Source organism: Caenorhabditis briggsae (assembly GCF_000004555.2).
Source record: "Caenorhabditis briggsae complete genome, chrI, whole genome shotgun sequence".
Lineage (NCBI taxonomy): Eukaryota > Metazoa > Nematoda > Chromadorea > Rhabditida > Rhabditidae > Caenorhabditis > Caenorhabditis briggsae.
The window spans coordinates 7,875,626-7,891,151 of record NC_013489.2 but is presented as its reverse complement, the minus strand read 5'-3'; the positions used below and the strand labels follow the sequence as shown (position 1 = coordinate 7,891,151).

At 37.0% G+C, this 15,526-nt stretch overlaps 5 protein-coding genes across 5 annotated transcripts in view; 3 read left to right on the top strand and 2 right to left on the bottom strand.

Annotated features, from left to right (window-relative positions):
- The window catches only part of CBG12105, a gene marked incomplete at both ends in the record, with an annotated part of 2,396 nt that extends 1,611 nt beyond the window's left edge, over positions 1-785 (bottom strand). Inside the window, 3 exons of the mRNA XM_045237808.1 lie at positions 47-183; positions 570-658; positions 706-785. Of these exons, the coding sequence (XP_045094758.1) occupies positions 47-183; positions 570-658; positions 706-785 (306 nt within the window). The remainder of the gene's footprint in view (positions 1-46; positions 184-569; positions 659-705) is intronic.
- A 4,118-nt stretch (positions 786-4,903) lies between these two features.
- CBG12104 lies at positions 4,904-6,183 on the top strand (the record flags this gene model as incomplete). The annotated part of the gene is made up of 3 exons (XM_002646340.1): positions 4,904-4,994; positions 5,128-5,258; positions 6,169-6,183. The coding sequence occupies 3 exons, from the start codon at positions 4,904-4,906 to the stop codon at positions 6,181-6,183; spliced, it is 237 nt and encodes a 78-aa protein (XP_002646386.1).
- CBG12103 lies at positions 5,801-7,301 on the bottom strand (the record flags this gene model as incomplete). The annotated part of the gene is made up of 3 exons (XM_045237801.1): positions 5,801-6,086; positions 6,989-7,117; positions 7,162-7,301. 3 exons carry the CDS (start codon positions 7,299-7,301, stop codon positions 5,801-5,803), a joined length of 555 nt encoding a protein of 184 aa, XP_045094757.1.
- Positions 7,302-9,084: 1,783 nt separating this feature from the next.
- Positions 9,085-15,526, top strand: part of Cbr-eat-5 — a gene marked incomplete at both ends in the record, with an annotated part of 8,538 nt that continues 2,096 nt past the window's right edge. The window contains 5 exons of the mRNA XM_002646337.1: positions 9,085-9,252; positions 13,302-13,565; positions 14,006-14,148; positions 14,466-14,646; positions 14,766-14,860. Of these exons, the coding sequence (XP_002646383.1) occupies positions 9,085-9,252; positions 13,302-13,565; positions 14,006-14,148; positions 14,466-14,646; positions 14,766-14,860 (851 nt within the window). The remainder of the gene's footprint in view (positions 9,253-13,301; positions 13,566-14,005; positions 14,149-14,465; positions 14,647-14,765; positions 14,861-15,526) is intronic.
- On the top strand, positions 10,587-12,415 carry CBG12102 (the record flags this gene model as incomplete). Its single annotated transcript, XM_002646338.1, has 4 exons — positions 10,587-10,765; positions 11,724-11,817; positions 11,867-12,012; positions 12,274-12,415. The coding sequence occupies 4 exons, from the start codon at positions 10,587-10,589 to the stop codon at positions 12,413-12,415; spliced, it is 561 nt and encodes a 186-aa protein (XP_002646384.1).

Sequence of the window (15,526 nt, the reverse complement as noted above, 5' to 3'; positions counted from 1 at the left end):
TGATTACGATAGTTTAAACCCAACGTATTCCAAAAAAGACGCCTACCTGAGACGATGAGACAATGTGTCTCTTATCCAGGGACCAATCCATGCATAAAACTTTGCCAACATGTCCTTTAAGGATTCGTCGTTGCTTGACGCCGAGCGCGCCCATCACATCCAGACGTTCGGCGGCTTGTTGAACTGAAAATCAGGAAATTATGTGTCTGTAATGTCCGGATGTCCGTTTTTTGATGGTACTGTACATTGTCTAAATCAGAAAGTCTTGAAGGAGGAGGGATATGAAAAATTTATTCCTCAAACTTTTTCATATAAGCCCCTCGAGGAGTATGACCAGCATGTGAGGAGCGTTGACTGGAAAAAAAAGCACCCTTATTTGATTAAAATTTTCTCGTTTTCTGTGAAAGATATCAAAAAGTAACTAACTGATAAAAGGTTTATCATAATATTGCAAACATTTTGTCAGTTAACCTCTTTTTGATATCTCAAACAAGAACGAAGATAATTTGCGGCAAAGCAAACGATTATATTATCTATCTGTGTCTCGATTCATCCAGATGTTCACTCACTTGGAATATCATTCAACTTATGTCTCTCCGCATCCAACTTCTTCCTCAACTCCTCCGCCTCATTAGCTAATTGTTCCAAATACTCGGACCTAGAAAAAACTACAGTAATCCAAAAATGTGTTTTTTGTCTCCTCACCCTGTCGCGGCGGCTGCGGCGCTTCCAGAATTCTCTGGCACTTTCGACGAAGACGACGATTCTCCAGCGGCCGAACTCATAGTTTTTTTGGGTTTTGAGATCAAAATTTGTGGAAAAACCTGAAGGGTATTATGCGAGCAATGGCGATTTTGAAGCCAGGTTTTTGAGTTAACAACTGGTTGGTGGGATGGTTTAGAGGCTCATTATCCCTGAAAAATGGAAGGTTTAGGAAATAGAACGGGGGAAAAGGAATATCTCGGTTCCCGTAAAAGATACCAAAAATTTGTCAACTAATAAAATTTTTTTGCTATTATGATGAACATTTTATCAGTTGACCACTTCTTGATATCTCTTCTAGAAACTGAGATAAATTGGGTCAAAGTTTATGGAATCGAAAAATTAAAGACATCTATTTCATTGATTTGGTCCAAAATAAAAATAAAAAGAAAAAGGAGAGAAATCGAAAATGGGCAAAAGAGCTTTCTCTCCATCTCTCAATATCTGCTCTCGTTTTTCACTTGGTGCATCCATCTCCACCGAATTTTGTGTATGCCCGTGAGTATGTCTGTCTGCGCCTCTCACTGCTTCTTCTTTTTCACCCTTTTTCTCTCTCCTCTCTCTCCCTCTCTGCCTTCGCTTCTCGTCGCTTTTTGCCAGTGAAGTGAGACCAAGCACGCGACGCGGTCGCGTCGCGGCTTCAGGAAAAAGAAGAAGAGGAAAAAGAGAAGAGCTTTATGTTTGGGAAAAAGGAGAAGAAGAAAAAAGGAATTAGGAAGAAAGAAAAAAAGAAATAGAAGAAGAAAAAGAAGTGGGTGTAATTTATGGATCGCCCAATTAGGGGATAAAACTGAAAAAAAAAGCATAAAAAAGAATCTCAGCATCTCAGAATCTCGAAATCTCGAAATCTCAAAATCCCAGAACCTCATAATCTCAAAATTTCAGAATCTCAAAATCTCAATATCTCAAAAACTCAGAATCTCAGAATCTCAGAATCTCAGAATTTCAAAATCTCAGAATCTCAGAATCTCAGAATCTCAAAATTCCGAAATCTCAAAATTATAGAATTTCCAGATTTCAGAATTTCAGTATTTCAGGCTTTCAAGATTTTAGGATTTTAAAACTCTCGAATCTCAAAATCTCAGAATTTCTAGGTTTTAGAATTTCAAAATTAGTATTTTCCTTTTCCGTAAAATCAGCCGAATTGTTTTGTTCTTCAAATTCAAAAATGAAAAAAAAAACCAATTAATGACCTGCTGAAATTCTCTAACCCCTCCTCATCTTTTAACTCTCTTGTTATCAGACTGATAAGCACACAATGAACTGCTGCTCGTTCATTTATTCTCATTTTACTTTTTCTCATGGCGCAGTGTTTATGTGCCTCTATTTTCCTGATTTTTTTTCGAAATTCTATATTTTTCCTATACTAAATAAATTATGGTTCTAATTGTGATACAGAAAATATTTTGAAAAGTGAGTTTTTGAAAGGTTCAAAAAAATTATTAGGGCTTTGTGATTTGTATTAGTTCTTAAGTTCATCTCTTCAGGTCCTAGAACCAAGAACCAAATCGTTTTTTTCTTAATTGGTTTTTTCAATCTCGAACTTATAGAGAAATGTCTAAATCACTTGGTATGACTCACTCTGTAGTCCAATATGCTTTTGCTGCACTTGGGAAAGTCAAAAAGCTGGGCCGCTTCGTCCCTCACAATTTAACCCAGTTTGACTACGGCCGGATAATGAAAAATTCTTGTAATTTTTTTTTAAATTTGGACTTATCGAGCGGGGCACAAGCAAAGTAATGCATTCTAATCTTCACCGCTCAACAAATTTATGAAATGTTTAAAGAAATTGGAAAAAAGGAACATTTCTGTCAAAAAACCAATTTTTTAGACCTCCAGATACAGCGGTTTGAAGCTTTTGAGAGGCGCAGAATGATCGAGTGCCTCGTTGTCTGCGTCTCTCAGAAACTTCAGACGACTGTATCTCAGATTCCAGATGATCTAGAAAACTAATTTTTGGACTAAATGATAGCTGGAACATTTTTTTCAAGCTGAACATCTTTACTATTAACAATCATCAAATTCTGTCTGTGTGTCCGTTTGTTCCCGGTTCCACGACCCTAGTGAAGTCTCCAGTAGACCAAAAATTCTCAAATTTTTACAGATGATCAGAAATAGCAGCGAGATGTTGCCCGTCTATTTTTCATTTTAAAATTTTGTTTCTGACGTCACCTGGAGACGTTACTCCATTCCTACAGTGCAACTCTTTAGAAAATTATTTTCACGTCACTTCCGTCCAACCCCTCTATTTTTTTCTTATCCACACTATATCTGATAAAAATGTTATTTTGTGAAAATAATTATTTAGTCTTAGTTTTGAAAGAAGAGAGAAAGAAAAAGTTCAGTAAACTTTAAAATTCTGACTTTCTGAATCCCCTAACTTCTCAAAAACTGAATTTCGGAGATTCTGATTCACGAAATTTGATTATTTTTTTTGAAAATGCGAAATTTCTAACCATTCCTATGCTTCAAACATTTTGGTTTCACTTTAAAATTCTAAAATTCTAATTCAGAAATTCGGAAAATTGGAAAAACGGGAACTCGAAAATACCGAGATTTGAAACTTCGGAAATTTTGAAGTTTGAAAATCAGAGAATTCAAATGTCCAATGTTTCGGAAATCCAGAAGTATAAAAATTCAGATATTCGGAATATTACGAAATTAAAAAATTTGAAAGTTAGAACACTCGAAATTTTGAAAATCCAAAATCTCGAAAGCAAAAACCAGAAAAACCAGAAACTCAGAAGTTCAGAATATCAGAAAGCCCAAGTTCGGAATTTAGAAAATTCGGAAATTCATAAACTTTGTGAATCAAAAACTCAGAAATGTGTTTTAGAGAAAATTCTGAAAATCTGATTCGTGTTAAAATTTTTAATTTTGGGAATTTGTGAAGTAGAATCTCAGAAAGTCGGAAATACGGAAACTTGAAAATACGAAATTTCAGAAATTATGAGTTCTGAAATGAAGTATTTTAATAGAAAAATCTTTAAGTTCTAGAATCGCAGTTCCGAAAATTCAGGACTCCTGAATTTCAAAACTTCTGAAAAAATTATAAGTTGTCAAATTTCAAGAAATTCGGGAATTCAGGAAAATTATTAGTTCTAAAACTTTGGAAATTTTGAACAGTTCGTGTATCAACTAAGACACATTTCTGTTCTACATTGCTGATTTATCTGTCCAAGCCCAAACTCAATCGGTTAAGGCTGTTGTAAGCGGGAGCCAGAAGGTTTAGCCCCGAAGGCGCATAAGCAGACTGTCACTCCAGTTTATGAAAGTTGACAACACAATCAACTAAAACTTCCTCTTCTGATTCTCTCCGATTTGGAGATTCAAACGTTTTTAGTGAAGCCAGGAGATTGTAGCCGCCGAGAGGCGGCGGAAATCGACTGGTTTCTTTAAATTTTTCAAAAATTCAAAAGAAGACTGGTTGGAAAGTGTCGAAAATGTTCTTGATAGCTAAGCAAAGTAATGCATTTCGATTCTCATCTCTCAGCGATCACAGGTCACAATTTCCAGCTTACTAGCTCGAGGGAATTGATAGAACAGAATGTTGTGTGTTTTAGGAACTACTATTGTATCAGATGGATGAAGTGCGTATGGAGGCTTGGAGGTAAAAATCGGGATTACAACCACACGTGGGTAAACCACAAAACGGTTCACGCCCAATCTATTGAAGCCAGTTAATGTTGGGGAGACATGAAAAAAAATGTTCTCGAAATTCCGTTTAAATATGCCTCTCGAGGAGTTGAACTTGGGGGGGGGGCGAAGATTGAGGGTGCGGCGCCGCTACCGACTGAGCGACGCGGGCAAAGAGAAAGCGGCCGCGCGATTGCATACATAAAGGCGAGGACGACAGCTGTACGCAGAGTGACATTAAGCGTTGTACACTGTTACGGTAGAATGCATACTCTGGCCCCAAAAATCCCCCGTAAAATCTCCTGTCCCTACCCCTTTAAGGAAATGAAAAGCAGATTTGGAGTACTTGTTCGAAAGACGTTCTTATTTATTAAATGCCGAAAGCCTCCGAAAGTAAAATCATTGAAGGACATTTTTTCCACTATAAGAAGACAATTATGAAATATGAAATATCTGCATCTTCATTGCTATGTATTCTAGCCAACTGGGCGGCTGAAATCAGAGGATGTCGTCCCATCCGTCCCATCCGACCAATACGAAAACTCTTTCCCCGCCACTTCCAAAAATACATGTATCCTTATCCGTGGGCTCCTCCGGTAAAGTCAATAATATCCGTTATACGAAGAGATTGGAAAACTTGGAAGTTGGGATCACCATAACCATTTTTGATCGAAAGAGAAAAAAGTAAGTCATTTCAGAACGCAATTTTTGAAAAGTTTCATTTTACAGATTGGAAGTATATTTTCACAGACACAGTCGTGCCGTTATACATCGCTGTGAACCCGGAAGATGAGATGGACGTGTTCTTCCGACAACATCCGCGGAAATTATGTACTTCGAGTAATTGTTACGGTTACGAGGTAATCATTAAAAGACGAAGTATTTCTCTAAACATGGTTCTTTTCAAATTACCATTAACGAGGAATGGCATAAGTTCTACGACCAGCGGATGCTACCTTCGCACATAGACCAAATAACGATTGGTGTCAACGTCTGCTGAAATTGAGGAAGTCCCTAAATTTTTAATGTTTCAAATTTAATAAAGGTTTGTTTTCCGAACAATTATTCAACCTCTATTTGACATACAGTACCGGTCAATAAGAATTCACAGATTTTTTTTGAGAATTCCTAGTTTTTAAGCAACATTCCGATTTCCAAAAAGCATCCAAACTTGACAGCCGAGCTCCAGACTCCTGATAAGTATCCAAATGGCCGAAAATGAACTTCACATCTTTTATGTGTCTTATTGATTGGTACTTTATGTTTACATATATCGCAGTTTAAATATGTTGAAATCTGAAGAAAAATTTCCGATTTTTCAATAATTTTTATTGCGAAATATACAAGCAAAAAGAAAGAGATAGAAAAGTAAAGAAGTGAAAGACAGAATGAAAAAATAATACTAGTAGCGAGAAACATTATAAGCATCAGGTCGATGAGCTCCAGCCGGAGCTGTGGAAGAGGTGTAGTAGCGGTCTTCGGCCGAATAGATCACCTGATCGCCAGGTACCATGACACGGGAAATTTCAGAATCTCTAGGTGAGGAATCCACGTGGATTTGACGTTGTTGGCGGATGACAGGATTATAATTAGCATTACCAGAAATATTATCGGATGGATAGGAAGAAGAAGAAATTGGGATAGGAGCAGGTGGAGATTGGTTGGTGATGATTGGAGAGGAGACTAAACTGAAATGGGTGGTATTTCAAAATAAATGGATGAAAAATTCTGAAACTCTAAAACTCAACATTTCTAATTTCAATTTTTAAGAAAATATCAAAATAAAAGAAAAACCTGAATTTCTGTCATGAAACCATTTTTCTGGACCTCCTAGAAGCTGAGATACAGCAGGTTTATGTTTTTGAGAGACGCAGACAGTTAGAGTGTTTCATTGCCTGCGTCTCTCGAAAACTTCAAACTCCTTTATCTCAGCTTCTAGAAGAGCTGAGAAACTTGTAAATGAGAGCTGAAACATGAATATTTTTGGCTTGAAATTTTTTGACTTCAAAGTACCAAAATTTTCAATTTTATTGTAAAGAATATAAACGAAGAAATCTATAAAAAGCAATTTTCTGGTTTTTGTTCTTTGTGATTTCTCTTGAAATATTCAAAAACTTAATGAAGAATGTAAAATATTTAAACTTCCAAAAAAACTCAAGAAAATTCGGTTCTTGTTGCTTTTTTTGCAAGCTCAATTTTTTTTTCAAGTCCAAAAATTTCAAAATTTTGAATATTGAAAATTTTATTACTGAACAAGAAACAAGAAATTGAGCTACAGTAATCGAAGCGATTTTTTTTGCAAAAAAGTATTCTTGACAATCGTATTAAAAAGAGTTTACAAAATCGTTTTTTTTCAGGATTCCGGAGATTCCACTGTTTCACCGAAACAACACGCTTCTTTTGCTTAAAAAATATTCTCAATTTTCATGAGTTTTGAACTAGAACTCCTCGCATTTTTTGACAAAATTTTTCCGAAAAAATGAGCGGAGAAATAGAAGGACCGGCTCTTCTAAAACAGATTTAACGGTTATTCAAATGTCTCGTACCTTGTTGCGTGGTCTTCCTCTGATTGCGATTTCTCAACCCAAACCATCCAGCGAACCAAATTCCAGCAATACAAACACACGGAAGGCAGCAACAGCAAAGCAACAGCAGAATGCCAACAATGATCCCAATAATCCTTCCGGCATACCAGAAATCGTCACTGCAACAAGAACCACTACAAAATGGATTACTGTAGGCATGCAGCCCCAAGAAACTCACCCATACATATCATATCCTCCATAATAGGATCGTTTGGATCTCATCAACGTTTCTCCTTCATCTTGAGAACACTGAACCATTACCAATATACATGACAGTATCAGAATGGCAGTTATAGAGGAATTTGAGAAATTCCACATTTCTCTGAAATTTGAAAGAAGTATAGGTTGAAGGTGTCATCAGAATTATTTGCGATTCTCTTTTTATAGCATTTTTGATAACCAGAAAGGGTGCGGTACTCGTTCAGTCAACATTTCTAATACACGCTCAATTGCATTTGAGGAAAAAGGGACAGAGGTGTCATATGGGGGTCATAACAAATGACCTGTCTGACGAAAAAAAAACGTCATCCGACTATAGGGCGAACTTGGTTATGGGTCATTTGAGCTTTCGAAGCTTCAATATTCTAGAAATCTAATTCAGTCATTCAGTCCTAAAAACCATAAGGTCCTCAAAAATTGAAGATTCTCCAAGTTCCAGAAAAGAAACGTTTGGGGAGTCAGAAATTGAAATAAACTATGAAAATGTTTCGATTTTGCTTCTTCTCGTTTTTTCTCAGGAGGCGTGGTTTTTTTTGAAGAATCCGGCTTTTCGGAATATGTGCACCTGGAGCGCTTCTATTCACCTACAAAAGGTACTGTCAGGAACGAATACAAAAGGCGCGATGAAGTGAAGAGGACACTTGAAGAATGCATTCCGATGAACCTGCTCTGTAGAAGAGGAGCAGTTTGTGCTCTGTGCCTTTGAAGGTGGAAAGTATGTCTCTCTGGGCAGATGAATGAATGAATGACGTAGAAGTTTTGAAGTGGGCGACGTGGAACGAGAGAAACGGCAAATTTGTGGGTTTTCAGGGAATTGAATACTTTTTTGGTCTCTGGAAAAGTCTGAAAATTCCAAGAAAAAAGGATAATACTTTCATTTTAAAAAACCACAGCGTTGAGATCAATAGAAGAGTCCCCTAGCTGTTAAATATGCGCCAGTTTTGACAACTGGTAGATTTTTTATCATAATATCACAAAAATTGCATCAGTTGACACATTTTTCATATCTTTCACATAAAACTAAATAAAATGGCTCAAATTTGACAGCGTTGGGGCCCAGGTTTTGTGGTATCTGAAAATGTAGCTATAGCTTTAATAAAACCTTTATATTTTCAATTTACGATAATAATATCCTCAAAACTAATTGAAGATTCAAAGAAATTGATGATGCAATGGTCTTTTCCAGAAAATGCACGTTGAGAAAATTAGAAAACTATGGTAGAGGCCTGGAAAACAGACAAGTTGAAAGGCAGGCCATTTCTGAATCATCGGCCTGGAAAAATCATGTCGAAAATGTTAGGCAACTGTTGACACAACAATCTAATAAAAATGAATAAAAGAGCTACAGTAATCAGAGGGGCCGTTAAACTATGGCCAGGTAAACTTGTCTGAAGAAATTTTTTAAATTCAAAATTTTTTTCGCATCCTGTGTCGGATCATTATTTTTTGTAAAGAAAAAACTACATGATATAGTCTATATCTGTCAGTTCGTTCTTTTGCCTCTCTGACAATCACATCGCCCCCGCTCCTCCTCTCTCATTGTTCTGCAGGTGGGGGTAATAATCCGCGCGAACTCCTCTCCACTACAATATTTGCACTTCATCATCCTCCCATTTTTCTTGTATCACTGGTATCAGTGACATCTCTGTTTCGTGTGTATTTTAGTGATTGGGCTGCGAGCGAAAAGCCTCTCGAGAAACATAGAACAAATTCGACCTTGTGCCTACTGCCTCCTGCGATTCCTGCGACAAATTCGAAAAAAGTAGAATTAATAGTAATAGTAGTTCTTTATACTACTCATCACCCCTCGTAAACCCTCCGTAGAATCCCTGAGAAGCGTCAAAATCCACGTGCAAAGGGCACTACATCGATCGGAGGCAACATGAATATGCTTGGAAGCATGTTCTCGACGGTCAAACCGAGGTTAGATGACCTCGGTACTGACCGTCTCAATTATTACTACTCTACACTTATTATTATGGGAATGTCACTGACCATTACGGCACGACAGTATGTCGGATCGCCGTTGCAGTGTTGGGTTCCTGCTCAGGTATAACCTTTGTAACAAAGAATCTATAATCTCACAATCATGAATTCCTCAAAATTTCCTTATTTCTAAATTCACATAGCTGTAAGAATGGCATAAAAATTTTAATAGAACGCGCCCTTCTTAAATTTGATACAATTTTTCTCGGTCCTTGTAAGAGCTATCAAAAAATCGTAAACTGACAAAATATTTTTGACATTATAAAAAAGATTTTGTCAGTTGACCGCTTTTTGATATAAGACGGTAGAAATTTGAAGAATTTTTTTCTCATTTCTGAAAACCGGAATTTCTCAAATTTTATGTACAAAAAGAACAGAGTTAATAGAAAAAACAAAAGTTTTTCGAAAAGTTTGTCTTTTCGACAGATTTCGTCCAGTTTCGTCTTGCCTTTTTATTATTCAGAAATTTTCTGTATGAATATTCCAGAAATAAGTCAAAGTTATAGAAAATGTTTATTTGATGGATCTGAAAATGATCTTGAACGAAAAAATAGGTGGACAAATTGAAATTGGACAGTGTAGTAGTAGTTTTCTCAAATCCAGGTGACAACCAATCTTCCTGCACTTTGAACTCCTTGTTGCTCTGTGCCTTCTTTTCTTCTACAGGCAGGGCTGGGAAAACGCCGGCGGCCGCCGGCTTTCCGCCGTCTCACAGCGCAGCCGAAAAACGGCGGCGAAACGCAGCGTTTTCAAAACACAGCCGCGCCGCGGCACCGCCGGCAGCGCCGGCGGTGCTGGCGTTCATGCTGTGTGTGCGCGAATTAGTTCAACTGTGTTTTTACAAATAAGTTCGAATATAATTTTTTTTTCAAGAAAGTGTTTATTGTGGAAAAGCATATTTTAACGTTAGAGAACAAAATGAACAAAATATGAGAATTAAAAAAAAGAATAAGAATCTAATATTTTTTTAAATCAGAAAATTGGAAATGAAAGAGAAAAATGTTGAGAAATCGATTTTTGGAGCACGAGTTTTTCAGAAATTAGATGAAGACTAATAAATCAATTTTAAGGCATCTCTTTGATTAACATTAGGTTTTCCAAAAATTTCGATTCCAGCGATTCGAAGTGTATACGTTTTTCAAAGTAGTGGCTAGTGTTCCTACTGTGTTTCTGTTTCTGCAGATACGACAAGATTAACCTGAAAATTGTTCTTTTCAGCGAAACGTTCTATTTTTACTCACTTTCTGAAATCGAACACCTTCCATCTCTCCTTTCACCACTTTCGCTACATAATCCTTTGTAAAATCTTCCTTTTTTTTTAATAAAACGAGACAACTTTGGCAAAAACGATTAAAATTAAGCCAAAAAAACAATAAAGAAATGTGCGTTAACGAAAAAATGCAGACTGCACAACTTTTTATCTACCGTAGTGCGCATAAAAACGCCGCCGGCAACGCCGCCGTTCGCCGGCTGCAGCCGTGTCGTCGCAGCCGGCTAGCCGGCGAAACGCCGAAATTTTGCCGCCGTTTTTCCGCCGCCGCGCCGCCGGCGTTTGTTTTTCCCAGCCCTGTCTACAGGTACAGAATCGGGTTGTCTTCCGATTTTGTACTTTTTTAAAGAAAAAAGTGGTCACGCCAAAATCAAGTATTATTTGAATTGTGCCACGAGGTACAAAATCGGTAGGCAAACCGATTCTGTACCCAGTGAAACAATTCAAATTTTCTCTGATTTCACGTGTCTTTTTGTGGATTTTGAAACATTTCTCATGAGATCCGATTTTGAACCAATTTCTTGATCGACATTAACTTTCCACAATATTCTTATTTGGGTGAGACCAATCCGCTATCCAACAGTCAATCCGATGTTAACAATACGTACCATCAAAAAATGAGAAAGAATTCGGGTCGGGTATATACTTACTGTTAACGTCGGATTAGCCTCAAAATATCCAAAATTTCAGATATCAATCACCCAAATAAGCGTATTGTAGAAAGTTAGTGTCGATCAAAAAATTGGTTCAAAATCGGATTTCATGAGTAATGTTTCAAAATCCACAAAAAGACACGTGAAATCAAAGAAAATTTGAATTGTTTCACTAGGTACAGAATCGGTTTGCCTACCGATTTTGTACCTCGTGGCACAATTCAAATAATACTTGAATTTGGCGTGACCACTTGGGTTCACGCGAGGGGGTCCGAAAGCGCGCCCCAGTAAATTTTTCAAAAATTCTCATTTGGCTGCCGGCGCTTGATGACTGACAATCATATGCATTAGGCCGACACGTTTATTTTTTCAATATCTTTCGATGTTTTCGTTCGTTTTCGCTCGTTTTTTCTCGTTTTTTCTCGTTTTTTCCCCATTTTTTCAGTGAAAATTTCAGTGAAAAGTTTCAAATAATTTATTTAGGTGAGAAGTCCAATGCAACGGGATCGTGCAGTGATGAGTCGAGTGACCGACCGGAATAAAGCTCGATTTTCGTTTTTTTGAGGTAAGTAACTGAAATATCTAATGTTCCAATATTTATTGATTTTCTAGGCTTGAGCCATCGTTCCGTCAGCTTGCCCAGAAGCTTCTAGAAGTACAACTGCGACAAGTAGATTTACAGAAAGAAGAAATGGACCGAATTCAGGTGAGTGTTTTGCTGAAAATCGCAGTTTTGTGGAAACATGTTTTTACAGAGGTTCCCAATCATCGATCCATCGCTCCGTCAGCTCGCTCAGAAGTACAGCAGAATGGGTTATCATCGTTTCCCACCACGTGCCATCAACTGCAGAAATAAGAAGTGCGGACACTCGAACGATCTCCGCATCAAGAAGAAACTGAAGTAATCTTCGTTTTCGTTCATCTGTCGGCCAATAAATCTGTGATTTTACAACGAAGCGAAGGATATCACTTCGATGATGGATGTGAGTAAACTTTGATGAGCCATTATAACCCTGACGTAACATTTGGATAATATTTGTAGAAATACTACCTCATATATATTTCGGATGTCATGTCCTTAGGTGATATTAAATGCATTGAGGTTCTTCCATAATTATTAATTGTTCATTAGAAGCAATTCAATAATTCGTTCTATTTTCAGAGCAACCAGAATCCGGCATCCGATTGCGAAGACAACAACGACACGAGCTGTCCTCATGAGAAGTCGGATGGATCATCGTGAGAAGTCGCATGGATCAATTGGGTTTAATAATAATTGTTATCTCTCTTGTTATATTTCATGAATCTGAATAAATGGTCATATATTGCCTTGCCCTTCCTAGGGCAATTTAGGGAGAACAGCAACATAAATGGAGCAGTATTCACCGAAAAAAAAAACGAATTCATAGCCTTCTGTATCGTTAAAAAAACATTAGAACATTAGAAACAACCACGTGAAATCCAACAACCACGTGAAATTTCGGCTGGCCTACGAGTTAGCTGAGGCGAGCTTTCTGACCCCCTTGCCTGAACCCACGTACCTGACCACTTTTTCCTTTAAAAAATACAAAATCGGGAGACAAACCGATTCTGTACCTGTAGAAGAAAAGAAGGCACAGAGCAACAAGGAGTTCAAAGTGCAGGAAGATTGGTTGTCACCTGGATTTGAGAAAACTACTACTACACTGTCCAATTTCAATTTGTTCACCTATTTTTTCGTTCAAGATCATTTTCAGATCCATCAAATAAACATTTTCTATAACTTTGACTTATTTCTGGAATATTCATAATTTTTGTACAGAAAATTCAGATATCTGGTGAAACTGAAATAAAGGCTACATGGTACATGAAATCATAAGCTGTTTCCATACATGCGAAAAAAATTCTTCAAATTTCAACCGTCTTATATCTCTGACAGGGAGTAAGTTATATGGGCTCAAATGCGGGAGGTCATTTACGGTAATATCCTTTGAGCCGGGTTTTCTCGCTTCCTGTAAGAGATATCAAAAAGTAGTAAACTGACAAAACACATTGGATGGTATGTGAAATATTTTATTAGTTGACTTCTTTTCAATATCTGCCACAGGAAACTAGATAAATTAGATTAGATCAAAGTTAGGAGATTTTCAGATTTCGAAATTCGAGAGATTCTATGATAAGGAAAGTCCTGAATTTCCGAAATTTTTTCAGTTCACAAAAGCGTGGGAGCAGTATGCCGAAGACTACTGTTTTGTGTACAATACATATTGGGTGAAACCCAATGACAAAGTACCAACAACAATCGAGGAACGTGTTTCTCAACAGCTCATTTACTACCAATGGGCTCCGTTTATTATGGCCATCGAGGCTGCATTCTTCTATCTTCCTGTGATTTTTTGGAGTATGCTTTCAACGAAATCCGGTATCAATATTATCAAATTGGTGGAAACTGCACAAAAAGCAGAGGGTGCTGAGGTAAATGGGCGTTTTTATTCTAGCGCACTTGCTTCATCATTTTCGATAAATGTATTCCGGATGGCTTTTGAAGCTCATTTATCTCGGTTACTGTAAAACGTATCAGAAAGTAATAAACTGACAAAATTCTCATCATAATATCACCAACATTTTATACAGTTTTTAATATATTTCACAAAAAAAACTGAGCTGAAAATGGGATAGGCTTCTATTTTTTTTTCTTTTTTTTTTTCTGACAGCTGTCGTCATCTCCTTTATGTATGCAAGTGGGAGACCGCTTTTTCTTTGCCCGCGTGGCTCAGTCGGTAGCGGAGCCGCACCCTCAATCCTCACCCCTACAAGTTCAACTCCTCGAGGGGAAAAATAAACAGAATTTCGAGAACATTATTTTTTTCATGTCCTCCCACATTTAAAATAAAAATGCTTGAAATATTTTTCAGTCGGAAGACCGCAAAAAACAAATCGACATCATTTGTCGTCACATTTCCAACAATCTAAGAAAACGCCGAAATGAAGAGGAAACCACAAAAATGGCGAAGATTCAGAGGATTTTTGGAATGCAACATGGCAAATTTATTACCAAGTTAGTTTTCGAAATTTCCGAGATTTAGCATTTCTGATAGTGAGGCTAGGGGTCCCGGGTTCGAACCCCACCGGTTGCAATTTATTTCTTTAAAATGTTACGGAAGGTTTTCATGATCGGGAAATTCAAAAATCGTCGTTAAAAAACTTGAAAATTAGTTCAAAAGCCAAAGTTCAATTATTTTTCTCCTAAGGCTGTGTGCCCTCAAGTTCACACCCTCGAAGAGCCTGTATGACCGAATTTTCTAAAAAAAATGTATTTTTTCATGTCCCCTACCGTTAAGGTGTCTTTGGAATCTTTAAATTTCCCATTTTCAGCGTCTACCTTGTAACCAAATTTATCTACATGCTCAACTCATTTCTCCAATTCTATTCCACTAATAAATTCCTGGGACAAAACGATCCTTACTGGGGAATGCGAATTCTTGATGACATTCTTCATGGCACCGATTGGGAGCATTCTGGCAACTTTCCCCGTATTGCCATGTGCGATTTTCAGGTGATTTGGTTTGCGATAGAGCGAGCTTGCAAAGTTACTATTTGCTTTACCTTCTCATTCTTTGACTTTTCGATTACAAAAACGTAAAAACTTCAAAGAAATCAATCCGTGATTTATAGGTCAGAGTACTTGGAAATCTTCAAAGACACTCCATTCAATGTGTGCTTACACTGAACATGTTCAATGAGAAAATATTTTTGTTCTTGTATATTTGGTAAGTGATTTTTTAAAAATTCTGACAGAAAATTTTAAAAGTTTGAATTTTGATACAGTACCAGCAAGACTGTGCCACGAGCAGCCTCGGCCTTGGCAGGCTGTTGCCGGTCGTCATTTGGCACAGCGTTGAGTATAGTTAGTTGTGGAGGCTGATGAACCAGAATTTTTCCAGAATTTTTCGCTTTGTCTGAAAATTTCAGAGTATGCAAAACAAAAAAAGAGTTTCATTTTTGTAATTGACAACTTGTTTTGTAAAATTTGGTCTTGATAAGTTATGACGTTTGAAACCAAAAAGATCGTAAAATGCAAAAAAAGTTGCACTGAAATTTTGATTTTTTTTAAATCCGGATTCTTTGAGATTGTATGTTTTCATGACTTGTAGTTCAGATTTTTTCCGAAAATGTGAATTTTAAACGACTGAAATTTATTTAAACGAATTTTCCGGCTTTTAGCTTTTAGATATTCTAAAACTCGAAGTCTGACATTTTTGATAATTCAGAAAAAAATGGAATATCCAAATACCAAAGTTTCAAAGAACTTTTTTATATTTTGAATATATAAGGTTTTTAAAATAAAATTCTTAAATTTAAATAAGAAATTTTAAATTCATAATGCCGCGTTCAAAGTTGATTTCCATGAGTAATTTCCTGGAAAAACGCTGTCC